Here is a 15029-nt window from a genome sequence, read left to right on the forward strand (position 1 = left end):
AATCACTTGATTCTTTTTGTTTTGTGTTGCCTATTTACAGTATTGAATTCTTGTGTTATGTGATGGGCAAGAAATGGTTGCTAGGTCTGTTCTTCTAAAAGAGACTGAGGAGAGAAAAATTACACTTTTCTCAAGGCGCTATATTTAGCGTAGGTAAATCAACTAGTGTGAATTTATAACTGATCACTCTTCTTTGTAAACTAGAATACTTAAAGAAACTCCAGCTTATGAAGTATCCCTAAAATGGGTGGATGGTAGTGCTTGTGCAAAATAGCTGCTGTACTCCTGTTTATCTAGATGGTCTCCCGTTGCTGTCCTGAGATTGCTACTTTTCAGTGGTGAATAAAGTAATTCTTTAGTTTTATGTAAAGTATTTTTGGATACTTCTTTTTTGAAAGGTGTTATATGGAGATGTTAGTTATTACAAACATATTCAAACTAATGCCTAACTGTTGTGTAGTGCTACTGTGCGCTGTTAAAGCATTTGCCATATTTCATACATTAAGTGGCTACTTTTCAATGGTGGATATGTTCAGTGTCTCACAAGGGTATTGTGCGGATTAGCTAATGTTTGCAAAGTGTTTTTGAGATCCTAGTTATTGTGATAACATCCATTTTTAATTTGGACTTTATTAATATGAAAACCCAAAAAAACTCAACATAGGTAATGAAATATTGCAATAGAAATATATCAACAGCATAACAAAAGTGCCTGACACATCCCTCACAAAGCACAACAGTAACTCTTAAAGGAAGGGTAATATGACCCTGTCAGAATTCCCTTATATTATCCACTTTTTGCAGTTTACAGTAAAGGCTATAATATTTGAGGAAAAGGGAAAGAAATACAGGAAAACATGTATCCAAGTAGTTATGTATACAATGAATGTGTAAAGCCATCTAAATTCAGTTAAAGAAACAAATAATACAGAGAAACTTTAAACAAAGACTAGGACACACTCTGTCCGAATACAGGACAGACCTGACTCTGGTACTGAAGCCCACAGTGTCATAACCGCTCCATCAGAAGGCCTTGTCTTAAGGGCTTAAGACCTACTGTACCCTGGCTTTCTGTCCAATACCTCCAATGCTCCTACCTGTGTACTGAATCTCCACCACCAGCCAATAACTTTTTTTTTTTGAGTGTTGGACTACTCTGTCCCTTACTGGGTGAGAATTTCTCTGGCCTGGTCTGACTACGCAGCACACTTATCCTTCAGTTCCATTTCCTACATAAGCTTGTGCTCTGCACCTTTCAGCATGACAGAGGAGCTTAGAAGAGTGAGTGCACTGAGCAGCCAGGCCAGAGAAGGGACCATCACTGGGGCAAAGGGAAAACTGAGGTGGGGATACAGAAAAGCTTAAGGCCTTAGTGCAGTTAAGATAAATGGCTAGTGTCCTGCCTCAAATTGGAACCAAATTGTAGCTGCATCAGGGACAAACATGTATCCTTAATACTGCCATTGTCAAGCATTCAAATATCATGAATCAGGCCTCAGTAAATTATGATAGCATTAAATCGTGAGATTTAAAATACATAAATTTGAGATTCTTTTCACTAGCTTTCTGATTTGAATATTTAGGACTCACTTGGGTCAGATTGTCAAGATTTTTCTGTGCAGCCATGGGAATTAAAAACTCTTTATGAAACTCTTACCTTTCATTAAAATCATCTGACTCCAGGAGCTGGTGCTGAAGAAGAACATCAAATATCTTGAGACTTGTGATAAAATAGTGTGAGTTGGCATGGCTGTATTGTGGTTCACTGTGTCTCCTTTATTTGTAGCATAGATAGATCATAACACAGTTTGTGAAATCAGTATGGCTGGATTTAAACCAGTATTTAAAAACAGCTAATGTTTCAGAAGTAACTTTGCATATCCTGTCACGGGTTTTAATACTGTTTGACCCTCCTCATGCTGGATGACCAAACATTATTTGAAAAGGATTCAGCAGTGACTGTTTACCCTAATTCCCTTTTTGCGCCACTGTAGTCAGAGCCTAAGGCTACGTTTACACTGACGGCGGCAAAATTGCTGCCGCCAAATCGATCTTTCAGGATCAATTGAGCGGTCAGTGAGACCCGCTCAGTCGATCAGGAAGTCGACTGAGTAAGTCCATTCCCTCAAGTAGCGTAGCACTGAGTCGACGGGAATGCTGTTCCCGTCGGCTCAGTGCAGTGTGAACAGCGCACAGAAGGGAAGCTGAGCAATCGACATCAGTTACGCAAACTACTCTGCATAGTTTGCGTAACTCCTGTCGACTGCCGCCGAATCGTGCGGTCAGTGTGAACCAGCCTTTAGTCGTGGTCTCACAACCATAGAACATGTTCTTTAATAAAAGAATACTCTGATAACTGAAGGAGGCATGGGAAGAACAAAACAAGAAAACAGAATATTTTGCAAAGGTGTGACAGCACAAACAGTGTGGTTGTGTTTTCCCTTTCTTATGACTAAAACGGCAGTAAATACAGGTAAAGCTCAAATGTTTTACAAAAGTTTTACAAAAGTAAAAATATACTGGAGAGTGGTGCATTCCAGAATAATTATACATTTTCCAGAGTGCATGGAAAATTAACAAAATGTTCCTGTCTGTTAGTCAGGCTATTGACATTCCACTATTATAGGGTGGATTTTATAACTTTTTCTAGATTGAATGCCATGTTTGAAGTGGACACAGATCTCCAGAAGGATGTAATATTGAAAATCACAGCCGAACTGGCCTGGCCATCCATACTCAGCTCTCCACGCCATTTAATTTTCCCACTTACCAATACCAACAGCTCATCAGTAAGTGTGTGTGTTAATAGGATTATTTTACAGTGACACAGCTTTGTTTGAAATACGACTTAATATTTTGAAATATTTCACTAAATACACAATTAATATGAATGTAAACTTTTGTCAAATTATTGCTTTTTTATGAGGAGGAACAAATTCTTCTAGAAAACCCAGCAGATGTTCCTATCTATGTTCAGTTCCTTCCTTTGGCTCTGTATTCCAACCCATCAGCTTTTGTAGACAAATTGATAGAGCGGTAAGTATTGTTTGGAATATTTAAACTCCTCATACTTTGATGCCAAATGTGTTTCTTGGAGGGGGGAAATATAATAGCAGTATATATCAAAGGCAGATGTGTTGTAGAGAGAATTCAGAGCTTTAGTATAAATGGGAATTGAAAAAGTAAAGAAACTTCAGTACACTTTCATTGCCAGCCATCAGTTTGGGGCAAAGTTGGTGAGCTAAACAAAATGCTTCAGATTTTCCTCTTTGGAATACAGGGTGGGAACGGAAGAGACCAAGCAAAATAGAAAAAATGAGAGGCCTTTTTAACTGTGTATTCCTCCTCAGTCTTCTTAATATAAATCCTGTGCTTTAGGTTAGTGTTGAAATCTATAAATTATTCAAAAGTTGTTATAAAGGCCATATTGTCAATTGTGTGAACTTCATAAATACCTGTACATCCTATCCCACTGTAATATAGTTTGGTAAGAGGTATATGTTTGTATTTTAGGTTTAACTTGAGTAAGCCAACAAATTTCAATTTGAGGACACTAGAGTTCCAGGTTTCCAGAAATTCTGTAAGTATTTCAAAACACTGTCTTTTATTCAAATATTTTTATATAGCCACACAAATATTGTATAATAAAGATACAGCCATTGACACTTCAAAGTTATGAATAGCATGTGATGTTTGTTGGATATATTAATGGAAATTGCAGAGCACTTTTCCTGCAAGTCTAGTGTGTAATTCAAATTTGACTATTTTTTTGTGTATGTTTACTCTCTTTTATAGAATCATAGAACTTAAAGATGGAAAATACCTGTTGGCTTATTTTATTCATCCCCTTACTGATATACAAGTATTCCCTACAGTATATTCTTGGATGCTAGTTTTAAATACCAAGGTAGTGGGGCATCTGTCACTTCACTCTTTGTTGTAGAATATCTTAGGTTCAAAATTTTTCTGACAGTCTGAATTTTACTTGTGATCTCCCTAGCAGTTGTTCTCCTCTAAAGTATATACACTTATTCTTTTTCCTTCAATTAGTTTAGCTAAGCTATACCTAGTTACTTATTTTAATATCTTCTCATAAATCAGTGCTTTCTTACAGTATGATCAAGGTTAGCAAAAGGTCACTTTAGAAATTTTTCCGTTTTAGGTTTGTATTCTTCTTTTACATTGGTAATTCTTACCCTATCTACCTCAAAGTGTGTCCTGAAGATTTAGTAATTGTCTGTGGAGCATTTTGAAGATGTGAAGCATTATATAATGGCAAAGTAGTAATATTAGTGTTAGCAATGCACGTGAAACAAACCCCTGAATACTTCTATCTTCTGAGGGTTTTAGGAACCCAGGTGGGTATTTTGTGGCTCAGATTGCTGTCTGTTGTTGTTGTAGTGAAGAATAATCCAGTTGTACCACTTTGAAGTTAATAATAAATACAGGATTTTTTGGGCTGTAGAATTTTTGTTTTTCTATTAAAGCTATGGTAGCTTAAACATTAAAAATAACTAGTGTTGCATTTCAACTGATAGCAGAATAGCAGCTGCAACCTGTTTTGGGGGTGTTTTTGCCAGATCAGACTCACATTGACTTCAGACTATTTGTGTCTTATCAATTACATGAAGGGAACTTCCAGTTCCTGGTGAACACTGTCATGAATAAGTGTTTGTATGCTTTTTTTCCTGATACCCTTTAAGTCTGATAGAGAATTAGAAGACTTTAATTAGACTAATCAAGTATTTAAAAAATTTCATCAGGAAGCACATTTTGGTATGAAACAATTTTTTAGAAAATAGTTTGTACCGAATCGGTGAAATCTATGCAAAACTCCCTATTTTTAAAAGTGGTTTGTATTTTTCATTTTCTTAAGGTTCAGCCATTGCAGAGCACTACAGGATTTGCAGAGGGTCTGTCTCGACATTCGGTTTTAAACATAGTTTTAAAGCCTGGAGAGCGAAAATCTGTCAAAGTAAAATTCACTCCAATTCTTAATAAGACTGTTTCATCATTAATTATCATCAGGTATGGTAGGTCTCTGTAAATTGGGTTTGAGTTAATGAGGTTTTTATTTATGTGTAGGTTACACATTTGACCACCTGTGATCAATAAATTGTCCCATAAATTGTTTAAAGATTAATTGTAGAATCTCCAGGGTATGGAATGATGGACTTAGTTTGTATACATTACACTACAATTTACAGTGGTCAAAGGTGTTCAGTTTATACCTCCAATATTCATGTATTGCCCATATGTTTTCTACATTAAGATAACTAAATTGTTTTCAAGCACATCTGTATTTTTATATTGAAAGAAGGGACATGTCAAATACAATTTATTTACTTGTCCTAAAATATTCTTGCTGTGAGAAGTCATGAGTTTAAATAAGGTGTGTTTACTGTTTGAAAGAAACATGTAGCAGCTTTGTAGTTCTATGTATTATGATAACATTTTATTACAACTAAATCACAAGTTTCTTCACTAAGGTTTATTGTACGCTTTGTTTTGGTTACGGCAGTCCCTCACCTGCAAACACTTATTCATTGGAATTGAGTGAGATTACTCTCATATGTAAGGGTGTTCCAGAGTTGGGATGGAAGGTTATAGTTTGTGGACATGTCTGTGGGAGCAGTAGAGTGCATAATTATTTTGCTAAATGTTTCTTCCTTCCCCTGTTCTCTTTATACAGAAATAATTTGACTGTAATAGATGCTATAATGGTACAAGGCCAAGGAACAACTGAAAGCCTAAGAGTTGCAGGCAAACCTCCTGGTCCAGGAAGTTCTTTACGTTTTAAGATCACTGAAGCATTATTAAAAGACTGTTCAGAAAGTGAGTTTTCTATGAAGAGCTATTACACTGAACAGAAAATCTCATGACATCTGATGTACACAATTACAAATATCTGCTGTAACAAGAAAATATCACTTTCTTACTTGTTTTATATTGCCTCTATTAAATGAATATCTAACAAAATATGTAAAATGTGTGAACTCATGGTTATGTACCATGAGCAAATACTTCAATGTACTAGCAATATTTCTTGAGCAAAATTTTTTATTTTCATAATGTCTTGGATATTTTATCATTGTAAAAACGTTAACTAGGAAATGCAAACATACAGTTGAAGGTCTGTCCAATGTTACTTTAGTTTAAAGTGATGGATACTAGAGGCTATATAACCTCAATTTTAAGAGCAAAGACAGACAAACGTTGCAGAAATCCCACTACAATGGCCCTGGATCCCTTGATGGGAGAATAGTCAAACCAAAGCAGCAACAGCTCTCTGTCTTCCTGAATACTTCAGAAGCCCTTAACGTGAACAATTTGGGGTGGGGAGGGGCAGGGAAGTGATAGTGTGATTGCCAAGGCCAGAGTTTCCCAAATGAGAATTAATTCCCTAGCAAGTCTTATGGGAAGGCCCTGCTATGAGGAATGTTCTGTTACTTACTGCTCCACACTCCAAAGCCTACTTGTTAGAGGAGGACTGTGATGACCCTGAATGCCCATGTCTCCAGAAGAATTGGGGCTGAGGAACTAGTCAAGAAGATGTGGCCTGAAGCCTTTGCCAGAGATCTATGGAATTTCTTAATGGATATCCAGACATGTACATGGTCAGACAAACCCTACTCCATTGACTGATGTCTAGAAAACTCAGCTGAAGTTGAAAACTCAGTTCCTACCTCTATACGTGTACCTCACTTTGGTTTTCCACTAGCTGTGTAATCTCTTAAAAGGTCATATTCTTCCTAAAGACACTGACTTCAAGATACTTGATATCATCTATGAGCTTTGTTTTCAGGATGGAAATGAATTTAGTCTTAGAGTACAGATAATGTTACAATACTGTATCTGAAAGTAATGTTTACAGTGTTCAGTTAAATGTTCCTAGTACAGGAACTGTGTACACCAGTAAAATGGACACAGTGATGTACAATACTTATACCACTACATAAATTTTGTTTAGGGGGGAAAAGGGGGAATTTATAAGCAATATTAGGCTCAAAAGGTTAGCTTTCTCTTGTGTTTTTGTGAGGGAATAGAATGCAATGGAATTAGACAACAGCCATTCTACTTGACAGCCACGAGACACTGCTTGCAGAGACCTCTGTTTTAACATTTTGTCCAAAGGTTAGCACTTCCGACCACCCACCATTTCCCTGAAACCTGTATTTCCTAGTGTCACTGTTGGGCTTAGTCAAGATGGTACTAACAGGACTATGCAAGCATTTCTTTTTTAGATCATTAATTTATTGCATTATGCTGGTTTACTACAATCCTAATTGCTTTGTTCTGTATCTTTTTAGAAATGAAATTAAAAGAACCAAATTTCACACTGAAAAGAACATTCAAAGTGGAGAACACAGGGCAGCTGCAGATTAATGTGAAGTCCATTGAAATCAGTGGATATACATGCGAAGGATATGGATTTAAAGTTGTTAACTGTCAAGAATTTGCACTAAGTGCCAATGCCTCTAAAGATATTGTCATATTGTAAGTACGTTGATGTTGAAGAGGGAAGCCATTTTCCTCATGTCGAACATATGAGAATAGTGTTCCGTTAGGAAATGTATGTACAAAGCTGTACTCAGTAAGAAATCAGTGTTGCTCAAATCCTCCTGTTTTTTCTTTAAACTTTGAGTTTCTTAATTTACTTCTGTGCAGATAAAGATTGTGAAACTTCCTTTCCTCTCTCTAAAAGTGGAATGAACTGTTTGCAAGAACTTCTGAAAGAGATTTCACAGCTCAGTGTGAAATTGTATTTACTGGATGCTGATAAAACAATTTGTTGTAAACTTGGAATTGTCTTAATATGTATCCGTTTCTACAATTTCATTCAGGATATCATAGAATATAGACCTAGATCAACGTGTCCTTTTGGTTTATTGCAGTGTGTCCTGAAAAATCTCCATCTCTGTATTATGAGCACTGCTATCATAATGTACAGCATTTTAACCTTGGAGGCTTTGTGTATGCTGCACTGACTGAAACTATAAGGGTGCTTTAATCAGGAGTTGGCTACAGGAAAAGACCCTCTACCCCAAAAAGTTATCTTTGGGCTCTGCTTGTATTTAGTTCTTCTATTGTATACTAATTGATTAGCCTTTATTAAAAATTAATAGAATTTAAGACTAAAGGAGCACTCTAATTATATAGTCTGGTCTTCTGCGTAACACAGGCCATAGAATTTCACACCGTAATACCTGCAACAAGCTCACTTGTGATGGGACTAGTGCATAGCTTTCTAGAAAAATACTCAGTCTTGACTTGAAGATAAAGTGATGAACTTTCCACTTCCTTTGGTAATCTGTTTCATTACTTAATGACTGTCTCTGTTAAATTTTTCATTTTTTGAATAATTTTAGTTTGATTTTTTTCTTTAAAAAAAAATTGGTACAATGGTTGGAATTAAATTTGGATCTTGTTGGTTTAATCTGCTAGATAAATCTGACCTCTGGTATTGGCTTAATTCTAGGCCATAATCTTCCCTCTTTTATGGAATATATTCTTTCTGTTTATGTACTTTTATAGACTGATTTCATTGTCTCAAATTATTTGAAGGATATCCATAGGTACTATTTGGCTAGGGTGTAGAGGAGACTAATAATCATTCTACTGATTCAATCAGTTTCAGCAAACCTTCCCAAATGACAGTCGTTGCAGTCGCTATTATCTTTTTACAATACTAAAAGGATGAATAATGCAAATTATTTATAATTTAAAACTGTTTTCTGGATTTACAATTTTCCATATTTTAAGATTACCAATCTGTATCTACTTGTTCAGGTTTACACCAGATTTCACTGCTTCCAGAGTCATTCGTGAACTGAAGTTCATTACAGCAGGAGGCTCTGAATTTATATTTATATTGAATGCATCCCTTCCATATCATATGTTAGCAACGTGTGCAGAAGCCCTGCCCAGACCCAATTGGGAGCTGGCATTGTACATAATTGTCTCAGGAATAATGAGGTATGAGTTGCTTATATCTGCATAATATACATGGAGTTGTTCGAGTTTGAATCCAAAATACAGAGGGTAGCTGCTCATTTTCATATAATTTAGTTAATTTAATATAATTTTAATATAATTTAGGATACATTAGTATATAATGCAATTCGTAATTGTAAAATAATTTATTATGGTAAACTAGATAAAGTTAAGAACAAACAGGTGCAATCTACTATGGATTTTGTGCTAACACCATGATGTTGAAAATTCTAACTTTCTGTGAAAAACTAGTGCAAAATACCATATGTATTTGCCCTGAACATCCTTGCTAAGATTGTACTCCTATTAACCATGACAATGTGTGATTGTTTATAGCTGTAACTAAGCCAGACTTGAACCAAGTTATGTATTGAGGCAACATTATTAAATATGGCTCCTTTTGGAGGTGGGAAGGCTCCCTTCCACCGTGCTGTACCTTAGGGAGATATGAAGCAATGACTTAAATGAGTTTAGCAGCAAATGCCTTTGAATTATTTATTTTTGTTGCCACCTCAATATATGACAGACAACTGGTGATACCAGTAATGGAATTTCTGAGAACCTGAAAGGGCATTGTTCAGTCATATGTAAAACATTTAAAATAGAGTCCCATCCACTAGTGAAGCTACATAGCAGCTTAAAAATACACCGGACAACAAAGCACAAAATCTTTCAGAAAACATGGTTGTGTTTACCATAATAGGAGATTATTAGCTTTTGAATTGAATATTTATTACACTCCATAGTCTGAACTGTCGCCTCAGATTAGTTTGTAAAATCTGAAGAGATTATAAATAGCATCATATCTATTCAGTATTTAGATGGGAGACTTCCCTCCTCACCTATATAGGATGCTACAAGAAATGGTATTAGTGTTTCAGTAAGTTGCTTTTTCCCTTTAATTAGTATTGAACTAGTCTCCCAGCATAAGAAATACTGTGATGCCGTAAGTGCCTGTGATATATAGGAGCACTTTAGCCAGATACTGTCAACTTGAAGAGTTATCCTAATAGTATTTCCTCTGCAACCCATGGTTAAATATTCATATATCTTTCATAGTGATGCTGATTGCTAAACTTGGTTTAGATTCGTTTGAAGGTATTCAGTTACCTTCTTTATCCATTCCTTCTATTGCCCACAAAACACTGCAAATGAAGGTAAGACCTTATGGAACAGTTAGTTTACATACTTTCCAACACTTTCCCTTTTGAGCAGTAGAGTCTTCATTGTTTTTCTCACCCTAAATAGTTGCTAGCCAGGTGTAACCTTAATTTTAGCTTAATAGTCTGTCACTAGGTAAATAATATATGCATCATTGTTCTAATGTTTGCTGTTCAAATTGTACAGTTTTCTGGGGGATTTTGTATGTGCTTTGTAGTGTTTTGTTAGACTAAGTTACAATATACTTACTGACTCATCTTGTCTTCTGCTTATAATCACAATATAAGTACCAATACCCAGTGAGGGAAACATTCTAATGTGGTTGACCTCTAACATCATGGAAGGATCAAGGGGGACAAGCTGTAGCCCTGAGTACTATATATATATAAATGAACTAGAGGTTATTTGGTGATAACATAACCCATTCACTTTTTCTTGACAAATTCCCTTGTTATAGTTAGCTTTAGCAGTGCAGGAGCTGATCAAGACAGTGTGCAGCCTTTGGGATGAGATGTAATCCTTGAGGTCCTGACTACTTGTAGTGACACTTGTTGCACAAGTGGCAGTGTTAGCTCTAGTGTCCAGATCAAATTCCATTTTGAGTTGTTGGTCTGCCTCCCTGCATTTCCAATTGAAGTGGTATTCTTCATTGCTGCCTGCCCTCTCCTATTACTATTCTGTGTTGTAGTAGCACTTAGAAGCCTGATTGGGGTCCATTTGCCAGGCAGCGTACAAACACATAGTGAGTTTTAGCCCCTGTCACAAAGAGCTTACAATCTAAATAGACAAGACAAAGGGTGTAGTGAGGGAGAGAGATGGACACAGAGGTGAAGTAGGTCATAGCTCAGGTTACAGAAGGTGGATATAGAACCTGGGTCTCCTGACTCTCAGTTCGGTACTCTGCCCATGCTACTTCCCACTTTGCTTAATGTATTCCTTATAGTTGCAAACCGAAACAAAAATAAATTTGTTTTGCAATTTCACTGTATTGAAACACTACTGACTAAGTATATCTAAAACATTGACAGTAAAATAGTAAAAATAAGAACTGAATTATGTAAACGAGAACAGAAGAAAACACGTATTATTTTTACCCAAGCAACAGTGTGTTATACAAACACATGAATGAACTTTTTTTCTTTCAGTACAGTCACTTGATAAAAGTATTCAATGGTCCTTTTAGTCTGCACACTAAATCTGTTGACAGTATTTTAGTCCATCTAGTATATTTTAATTACTCAATGGCATTTTTACCCTAGAATTTAAAATTTCTTCAGTTTTCTGTATATCAAATCAGATGCTAACCTATGTTCTTCACCTCATCCTCGCTCCCTTCACCCATAACCCTGTGGTTTTGACAGGAAACAGTAGCGAAGGCCCAAATTTCGCCCTCTTAAATAGAGTATCGAAGAACTTACCTGGAGATACTATTCTGTTTTTTGATTAATCTATTTTCATTAACTCTTTTGTCATATCTTAACTTTTTGCTTAAAACTTTTTTGTGAATTGGTACTTCATGTCATTCAGTGGAAATACCAAGAAGCTGTCAAAAAGTCTGGAAGGAGAAGAAGAGACCAGGCTGATTGAAACAAATTAACTTTTGCTTCAGAAACTGTTAGAAGTATCTCTAGTAGGAAGAGATAACTAAGTCCACCGGGAAGCTTCCGCTTAGTCCAAGATATGGTGGCACACACAACCATAAGTGCATAACACCTGGCCATAAGTCTCTGCATTAGATTCCTGTTTGCTTCTTGGTGCAATTCAGAAGTTTATAACATTCTTTTAGTGCCATTGGTCTTGTATTTAGTTATTTAAGAGACTGCCTCTCATCCTGTACCCTATTGCAGCAAATACAGTTTTCTGAGAGAGGCTGTTCCTTAATTTGAGTACTCAATGAGCAGTGGCAAGGCACTCTTTGTTGAGGGTTCCTACCTTTGGAATGCAATCCCCTTGGCAGTGTTCCAGGGCCAAAGTATGTTGACCCCCAACGCATATTTTTTTCACATTTAATTAAGGGCTTGTGTACATAAAGGAGTTATTTCAAAATAAGCAAGGATGTGCATTTAAAGCACAGTAGTTATTCTGCACTAACTCCCCATGTGGACGTTTTTATTACTGGATTAAGTTACACTGCACAAAACACTTTTAGTGTAGAATAAGTGTGTCTATCTGGGGAACTAATCCAGGCTATTTCCCCATGTAGAAAAGCCATAACTTATTTTTTCCATAGCTTTTTGTTTGGGGATCACATGTATACATTGTATTTAAACTTTAATTGTAACCCCCCATAGAAATATATGTACATCAAGGAATTAAATAGGTATATGTACCATGCTGGAGTTTCCTCTCTTCAGCAACATATAAAATTGCTTTTTGGGTAATGTTCACCTTTTAGGTTTTGATTTGTTGGCAGAAGATGCATCTTCTTTGCCTTGTAGCATTCGGTCTCATGAACCCTAAAATGACAGCAACAAAATTCATGCTTTTTTTACTTCTGTTCCCTATAGTGTACTTTTTCTCTTGGTAATTGGAACAGCCTATTTAGATGCTCAAGGAATTTGGGAGCCATTCAGGAGGCGCCTGTCCTTTGAGGCGTCCAACCCTCCCTTTGATATGGGAAGGCCATTTGATCTCAGGAGAATAGTTGGAATTTCATCTGACGGAAAGTAAGTACATGCATATATGGATAAGGCCACTTAGAAAGTAACATTTCTCCCTAGTACAGGGGACTAATCAAGGTCGCCCTTCTAACAAAATAAGCTGGTAATGCAGTAATAACTTAAGAGGACATCAAAATAGTGGGTGGGTAGAGGCATTACTACTTTTTGTAAAAGTCAACATTGTAAATTCCATAGTACCTGTTTTAAAAAACCCATAAAGGGTATAATGCACCAGACTTGGAGCAAAAGTTTCTCTAATTAGGGCTCTCTGCTTGTGGCTTTATTTGAAAAGGAAACTTCCACCATCAATATTCTTTCCCACATGTACTGTGTGTTGTTGCTGTGATTTGTCCACAAATGTAAATAAGCAAGTGAATAGTGGATATTAAGCATTACTGACTTGTCAGTTGACAAGGGGTTTTTCATGTTACATTTCTGTGATAATAAGCCAACAACTGTGTAGTTCAGGATTCCTAATTTGATGTAATGACTCTTCTTTTGTAGAGGAATAAACACCTACTATATATTTAAACACACTTGCTCTTCTTCCAGCTTGAATACACTTGGATCGGACTCTAATCACAGTTCCTCCAGAGGAATCTATGGAGCGGGTGGCTCCTCATCACGATCTAGTGCAGGAAGTCATAAGCAATGCAATCCAACAGCACACAACAGTAATAGAAATTCAGCTGATGCTGAAAATGTCAAATGTAAAAACAATTCAAACATTGCTAGTAGGACTTCCATACAGGCAGCTTCCATGCAATCAACTAATAGAGCCGGTCCCCTTATCCTGGATTCAAGTGCTACAGCTCAGAATCACACAGCAGGCAGAAGATCCAGGGGGACAAAGCAGAACCAGCAAACAAACCAGCAGCATGCTCAAGTTCTGTTAGAGCAGCACTTACAACAGCCAACACCTTCAGTGCCTCACCAACAAGAGCAACAGACTGAAAGTTCTTTGCCACAACCACCACTTCTTAACCCTTCACATCCAGAATGTACCAGCAATGCAAGGCACAGCTCAGAGGATTCAGATATTGCTGGTCTTATAGAAACCATGGACAAAGAGTTTGACCACCCAGAATCCCCTTCCCCAGATGTGTTTACAGAGCAGCCCCCATCTCCAGTAGCAAAAAACAAAGGTAATACAATTCTACTTTACTTAATGTTATGGGTGGTGTGTTATGACACCCAGGGAGTGAGATTTGAACAGTAAATGTAAAGGTTGCAGTTTCATAGTGTTGTAAACTACTAACTTCTCAGCTGTACTAGAGCTTCATGCATGATCCTGAATAGGGTTCATACACTTCCTTTCTCCCTCTTTCTGATATTGGCGTTGTCCACTCAACACTGGATATACTTTCTTTTGCAACTTTTATATGAAATAGGTTTTTGCTGAAAACAATTGTATATATTTAGAAATCTTTTTAAATTACTGTGCTTCTGGCTTCAATGTTTTGAGCCTAGTTAGTTTGGGGGGTGGTTGCCCTAGCTCATTATGAAAACGGAGAAATGGAGCACAGTGAATCAATACACTATTGTCAGAATGGAATTCTTCATGCCTAGAATTTGCCGTTGTGGCAGAAAATCCTTGATGTTAGGAGGTTGGCAAGTTAATAAATGGCACTGTTTGATTTTAATTTTTATAAATTTTGTTAATCTGTGTAGGAAGATAGTGTGCCTTTAGAATTGTTTAAACATGCACCTTTTGATTTGTCTAACGCTCTTGAAGTACGTACATCTTGTGTTTTGATTTTAGACTATTTTAAAAACAAATGTTAAGATTAATTGAAATTATCCTCATGCTGTAAAAGTTTTGTTAGTGTACTTTTTGATTACGCTGATTGTCCAAAACCTTTTTCTAATTAGCTACTTGAGTCTAACACACATCTATAATGGATCACCCTGGTTACAGATTTAAATCTAGTATTCTTTTTAGTGGTGTGGTTGGGGTATTTTTTGTTGGTGTTTTTTTGGTAACTCATTTAAACTACATTGTTTCCATGGAATATTGCTGATGCCTTTATACATATTAACTAAAATTCATTCGAGACAGACATAGGTGGGGGGAAGAGAACAGTGGATAGGTTAGAAACCTTGAAATACTGAGTAATCACAACAGATTAAGCAATTTTTAACTTACCTTGTGTTGATGAATAAATATACAGTATAGTAACACTCTTTGTTATGGACAGATGGTATTAAATATTC

General features: G+C 36.4%; 1 protein-coding gene across 2 annotated transcripts in view; it reads left to right on the forward strand.

Moving 5' to 3' along the window:
- The window catches only part of TMEM131 (transmembrane protein 131), a 158964-nt gene that overhangs the window by 106773 nt on the left and 37162 nt on the right, over positions 1-15029 (forward strand). For both annotated transcript variants that reach the window (XM_067559993.1, XM_067559991.1), the window contains exons 22-30: positions 2651-2789; positions 2927-3036; positions 3514-3580; positions 4877-5028; positions 5693-5835; positions 7311-7497; positions 8791-8976; positions 12663-12821; positions 13368-13960. In XM_067559993.1, the coding sequence (XP_067416094.1) occupies positions 2651-2789; positions 2927-3036; positions 3514-3580; positions 4877-5028; positions 5693-5835; positions 7311-7497; positions 8791-8976; positions 12663-12821; positions 13368-13960 (1736 nt within the window). The remainder of the gene's footprint in view (positions 1-2650; positions 2790-2926; positions 3037-3513; positions 3581-4876; positions 5029-5692; positions 5836-7310; positions 7498-8790; positions 8977-12662; positions 12822-13367; positions 13961-15029) is intronic.

Source organism: Emydura macquarii, unplaced genomic scaffold (genome assembly GCF_026122565.2).
Source record: "Emydura macquarii macquarii isolate MOO-44397 ecotype Brisbane River unplaced genomic scaffold, CSIRO-AGI_Emac_v2 contig_2207, whole genome shotgun sequence".
In the NCBI taxonomy this organism is placed as follows: Eukaryota; Metazoa; Chordata; order Testudines; family Chelidae; genus Emydura; species Emydura macquarii.